The 6970-nt window shown below is 31.5% G+C and overlaps 1 protein-coding gene across 1 annotated transcript; it reads left to right on the top strand.

Moving 5' to 3' along the window:
- The first annotated feature begins 2517 nt into the window (after window positions 1–2517).
- LOC126891432 (uncharacterized) lies at window positions 2518–3744 on the top strand. Its single transcript, XM_050660607.1, has one exon. The coding sequence runs from the start codon at window positions 2518–2520 to the stop codon at window positions 3742–3744; it is 1227 nt and encodes a 408-aa protein (XP_050516564.1).
- The last annotated feature ends 3226 nt before the right edge of the window (window positions 3745–6970 follow it).

The raw sequence follows: 6970 nt of genomic DNA, 5'->3' as shown, positions 1-6970 counted from the left end.
CTACACCGTGCAGTGTCGAAGTGTGATGTTTTAAATCACACCCCTTCCCTATCGGAGCACAGTAGGTATCCCGACGGGCTCTCCGAGAGCCCGTTTGCTTATTCTGCTAACTGAATCTTATCTACAGCGTCTCAGAAAATCAATAATAATTTCCTAAGTTCACTGCATACAAAAACCAGTTTTTGCCTCTATTCTGGCCTTTAGAAGCCGAGTGCTTGATTCGCAACCGTGTCTTACATTCACGGTGGTCTGAGAAGACCAGCTAATCAAGCTACCTCTTTTCCTTCAGGCGGTTTTTCTGCTGCACACTTTTGCTGTTCGCACGTCTTACTTCTACGGTGATCGGCACCGTAATCTCACTAAAAAAATGATAGTTACTAGCATACAAGTTTAAAAAGAAAATTATCGGTATCAGATGATGACGATGATGATGACAATAATAATAATAATGAAAGCACAAGAGATAAAAAAATAAAATTGAATGAAATTAGCACATATCCAGTGCTAGCAGTAGCAAAAAAGCGAAAACGTGAGGATCATGACTTCAATAGGAATGTGAAACGAAAAAAAAATATATAAGATAGTTTGTGTAGAACAATGTTGTAGTATATATTGAAACATCGTATAGAAATGGTTGCAGTACAAAACATTAAAAGAGGAAGAACGAGTGCTAAGACGAAAAAACGTAAAAATGTCAAAGTTAAAAAAAGAACAAAAAAAATAAAATTTAATGTATTATTAAGAGAAATTAGAAAAGCGTTAACTAGACATAAACCAAGAGATTTATATAGCGGTATTTCGCTTGCTCTTAAAGTTATTGAAAAATTTAAGAAAAAAGTATTGCCCGCTCGTGTGATTCCAGTACCGAAAAGTGGTGGTTTTCTTCCCTTGATTCCCATTTTTGCAGGTCTCTCAGCGTTAGGAGCCGTTACAGGAGGCGTTGCAGGAGTGGCAAAAGTCATAAATGAGGCACGTGCAGCTAAACAACAATTAGAAGAATCACAAAGACACAACAGAACCATGGAAGCCGTAGCAATGGGAAAAGGACTCTATCTTAAACCTCATAAAAATGGAATGGGTCTTTTTTTAGGAAAAACTGTAATATAAACATGCCTAAACGTCCTTTAACTAATATTGATATAAAATATTTTGCTACTAGTGCTAAAATTCCATACTTTCGTGGTGTATATATGAAAAGTCAGTTACCAAAGAAAATACGAAATAATGAATGTGCTGTTATAAACTTAGATGATGATACAGGTTCTGGAACTCACTGGACAGCATACAAAAAATTTGGAAAAACAGTTATTTATTTTGATAGTTTTGGCAACCTTCGTCCTCCTCTGGAAGTAAGAGATTACTTTTTATCAAATGGACCTTGTAAAGTACTATATAATCATGATAGATATCAATCATATAATAGTTATAATTGTGGTCAGTTATGTTTATCATTTCTATGTCAATAAAAATAATAATTTTACCAGTGTGTTTTCATTTGAACGAAAGTCGTCACGATGTCATATACTTTCACTGTTTCAGGGAGAAGTTCTATCCTTTCAGTTAAAATCAATCCTCCTATAACGTTAAGTGATCAAAATGAATATGTGTTAGGTCTTATTGATTTCGTAAGTTATAATTCTATTCCGAATGTTGATGAAAGTAATAACACATTTTATTTTGGTAAATCTCAAAAAATTACGATTCCAAATGGAGCATACGAGGTTGAAGATATTGAAAAATATTTAAAAGAACACATTGAATGGCTTGAAAGGAATAATCCTGCAACTGATAAAACAATCTTCACGTTAGTTGCAAATAGAAATACGTTAAGAAGTGAATTAAAATGTAACAGGACCGTGGATTTCAAAAAACCCAATAACATTGGCTCTCTTCTCGGTTTTAAACCACTCTTACATACAAAACCAGACAAACATATTTCAGAGTATCCTGTAAATATTACAAGAGTAAATTCTATAGGGGTTGAGTGCAATTTAGTTACAAATACTTATAATAATGAAAAGAGTACTCATATGATCCATATGTTTTTTCATAAAGTTCCACCTGGACACCGCATTGTGGAAATTCCTGCTAACGTCATTTATTTACCAATAAATACAAGTCATATTGAAGAAATTAACCTTAAAATAGTTGACCAAGATGGAAATATAATCAATTGTAATGGTGAGGTGGTAACGATAAGACTACATTTAAAAAAGATTTAAAAACATGGTTGTATTATATAATGTACATCCTATTGAGTGGAACAATATAAAAGAAAGAAAAATATTGAGTCCTATTAGTCTAAAGACAACGTACAAACCATTAACACAGAAAAATATTTTATTCTTAATATCCTTAGGATTAAAAGTTAAAAATTACGAAACAGAAGCAGAATAAGAAAACGAAGAAGAAGAAGGAGAAGAAGCAAAGATTTTTGTGTCGCTGTAAATTATTTACTATTATCAAAGAATATTTTATAAAGTGTTTTTGTAGGTGTACAGTTACATACAAAAAAAAATGAACGGTAGTATACTTAATGTCAATAAAACTGTACCTGTAGATGAATCTATAATTAACTCTGAATATCATACACACCTTCCATATTCAGCTACATCTTTAGACAATAATGATGAGATTAGAATACCAATTCAATCACAAACTATTTATACATATCCCAGCGAGAGTTATATAATTTTGGAGGGAAATTTGATATCACAAGAAAAAGGCCATTACAGTACGAAACTCAGTTTTATCAATAATGGATTTCTTCATTTATTTGAAGAATGTAGATATGAACTTGGAGGAACAATAATTGCGCGTTCTAGATTTCCTGGAATCACATCAACATTAAAAGGATATGCATCATTTACTCCCAATGATTGTATTAAAAATGCCAATTCTGGTTGGTCCATAACGGAGCATCCTAAAATTGTTGAACCGACAACGGGTTATTTTAACGTTTGCATTCCACTGAAACAAATTTTAGGCTTTGGAGAAGATTTTAAAAAAATTATTATTAATTTACAGCAGGAACTCGTATTGGTTCGCAGTCATACTGATTTTAACGCAACTATAACGACAGATGGTGCTACTGATACTCCAAAAGTTAAAATTACAAAAATTATGTGGAAAGTACCTCATATATCTGTTTCTGATGAACAAAAATTGGTATTATTACAACACTTGGAAATGCAAAATAATTTGGAAATTTCATTCAGAAATTGGTCTTTACAAAAGTTACCAGTTCTACCAAAAACAAAATCTTACGATTGGACCATCATGACAGTTAAACAAAGCGAAGCGCCTCGATACATGATTGTAGGTTTTCAGACAGATAGAGAAAATAGTAAAACACGAGATAATAGCGATTTTGATCATTGTAATTTGACTAATTTAAAAGTGTATTTGAATTCTGAGGTTTATCCATATGATAATTTAAATATTGATTTTAAAAAGAAACACTATGCCATTGCTTATGAAATGTATGCAAGGTTTCAAGAATCATATTATTTTCAAGGTAAAAGCGAACCTTGCTTATCCTTAACCAATTTCATACAAAAAGCACCGATATTCATCATAGATTGTAGTCACCAAAACGAAGCAGTAAAAGGTGGTGCTATAGATGTGCGATTAGAACTAGAATCATCAGAAAACTTTCCAGACAACACTTCAGTATACTGTTTAATAATTCATGATCGTACTGTTATCTACAATCCATTATCAAATTTAGTAAAAGTGCAATAATGTTTATTATAGATATCCAAGGTTTCCAATATAAAGACAGCGAGTTCTTTATTAAAGAAATATGTATATTTAATATATATACACGTGTGTGGCATCATACATTTGTCAATTATCCTGTGAGTTTGGATTGTTTTGCAGAAAAACATAAACACCATCTTCAGTGGATAACCGACAATATACATGGAATAAATTGGAATAGTTCACATCCCAATAATATTTCAATGGAAACTATTAGTGAGTACATTAAAAATATTATTGGAACCAATACAATTGTAGTCAAAGGAAGTCCGAAAAAGAAGACACTCCAAAAGTTTTTGTGTAATAAAATTATAGATATAGAAGCTACAATGAACTGTCCAAAATTATGTGTATTAAAACAAAATTCATGCAATATGTTAATCCATTGCAATGTACATACTATCAATACCTTAAGTTGTTCTCTAGAAATTGTAAATGTAATACATGATTGGTTAATGAATAAATTTATTACTAATATTGAAAATGTTACTTGTGACAAATAAAACTCATATTGTCAAAAATTTTTTTTTATTTTTTTTTCCTCATGTACAAAGCATAACGCAAACAAATATATATATATGTATAATATAGCTGCAATTATCATTATTATTATTCACAAATTGTTTCATCAGAATCATAATCGGACTCCTCTGGTTCAACTGGTAAGTTGAAGTTTCGAAAAAATGCATCTGTTACAATACTTGGGAGTACACGATGTGAGTGGTGATTAATAATCCTACTTAAATCGTTAGGGCTTAACGTTCGTGGATTTTTACAGACTGCCAGTAGTGTTATAAAAATATGTCTTATCATAGGTGCCTTTATAATCTCAACTGCTATTTTCTGAATTTTAGCTCGTTCTTCAGTTTCTGATGCATTTACCATTCTGCACTTGTTGGAAGTGTTTCCTCACAATATAATGAAGTTAAGTGAATTCTTAAGGAAAGTTTGCAGAAACAAAAAAAAATTTTACAATCTCCACACAGTACTGTACCTCTAAAACAAAAAAAAACCAAAAAATAAATTGCAGTTATATATATTAATACAAAATTACTCCGTAGGAGGTATCAATGTGGTGGTGCAGTCATCGTCATCGTCGTCGCCGTAGTCATTTCTGGTCTCACTTATTGTCGCTCTTCTGGTATGATCTTCTTTATCATCATCATCATCATCTATAATGTGTTCATCAAATGACCACACTTGTGAATTTTGATCAAGATCAATGGACTCAACATGCTGTGTTACTCTCCTCTTCAATTTTTTCTTTAAAGGTTCCTTCTGAATTGATTTAATAGAAGGAGTAGTAGTAGGAGGAGGAGGAAGAGCTTCTGTCTCCTCCTCTAAGTCAAAGTAGTATCTCTTCATTGCTTTTTCAAACAATCCTATCTCATTAGAATCATTTATTTGCATACGGATATATTTTACTGGTAAGTTACCAAATTTTCTCGATAGCGTTGTGGACTTTGGGGTATATACTAAGTCTATTAAGATTCTATCATTCCGGAGAGATATGCTTCTTAAACCATATCTGAAATGGAATGCAAAAACTGATTGTTAAAAAAAAAACATACCTGAATAGCTGCCTTATGACTACTAGAGCCATTTTCGTGGGGAAATTTAATCTATCTTCTATGGATACCAAAATTGTACATGGTACACCAGACATTTTATATATAGAAAAGAACAACAATAAACAATAAATAAAACAGTGACAATAAATGAGACCACGATGAATACACCAACAATGACAAAATGTTACTCACTTAGTACTTATTTCAACCTGTTATTGGTATAATATCATATCCGTTTGCAGGCACCTGTATATATATATATATATATATATATATATATATATATATATATATATATATATATATATATATATATATATATATATATATATATATTGATACATGTATCCATGTGACTTCCAAAGTAGATTCTCGTAATACGTTGTTACTTCATATATACCGTTATGACTTCCGATTTCGGAAGTCACAACGTTTTGCCTTTATTTTTACGAATTTGGCTACTAGATGGTATCAGAAGGCTTATATTAAAAATTTCGCTGGAAGTCATATCGTATCTAACATACTCATAAGATCAGATTTTAGTTCGACGGTATATCACCAGCGCTAGTGTCGCTCCCGTGCTACTATACAGGTTATGTACACAACGCGTAGCGTCTTCCGTATACCACACCGCTCGGTGTGACTTCCGTTTTTTGGCAACCCTGTGTAACGGTTTCCAGACATTTATCTGTTGTAGATTCGCGGTCCTAATCGTACTTAGTGTTTTGTGTGCCTTTTGTTTTTAAACATGAATAATAGCAGATCTGCTTTACTTTTAAAGTTAGCCTTAAATGAAGGTACAATAAGTGATTATATATCTCTATAATTATATATTTTCTGTACTTATTTCAATCTATAATATTTACTTACCTATTTACTTATATAAATTCATTTTTCTCGTGTTTTTGTTTACTTCCTTTTTTACAGTGAACTTATAATTTAATCTACACTCACCGGCACGAAAAACGGGCACCCTAAAAAAATGGGTAATTTTTGATGTCTCGTATCTCCCAAACCTTTGGTCCGATTTAAGTAATGTTTTTAATATGTTATAGCCTTATTATTTAACAATATAGCTATGATAACATTGTTGATAGACAGGTAAATTTTCATTGTATACCAGGTGTACCAATCAAACTGGGTTTTTTTCTCAATTTTCACAACACCCTGTGGAATATTCTAGCCTTTATAAAATATTTAAATTAAAGCCTAACTATAGCTCCAGGTTTTATTAACATTCTGTTTTTTTATTCATTCGCTTACGTTGGATAATAAAAAAGTTAAGGACTTTAACAACTAGCCATGTTCTTTATCGATACAGGTGTTTCTAAATATAAGTGCGACAAATTTTAAGGGGTAATTTCTGCATGAAAAAATAATGATCGTTTGGCAAAATAATTTTATATTTGCAAGCATTTGCGGACATAGCTTTATCAAGTAAACGATCATTATTTTTTCATGAAGAATTACCCCTTAAAGTTTGTCGCACTTATTTAGAAACACCATGTATTGATAAAGAACATGTTTAAGTCCCTAACTTTTTTATTATCCAACATAAGCGAATGAATAACAAACAGAACATTAAGAAAACCTGGGGCTATAGTTGGGTTTTAATTTCAATATTGTATAAAGGCTAG

This window comes from Diabrotica virgifera, chromosome 9 (assembly GCF_917563875.1).
Source record: "Diabrotica virgifera virgifera chromosome 9, PGI_DIABVI_V3a".
NCBI lineage: Eukaryota > Metazoa > Arthropoda > Insecta > Coleoptera > Chrysomelidae > Diabrotica > Diabrotica virgifera.
This window is presented reverse-complemented; position numbering and strand designations above follow the sequence as displayed.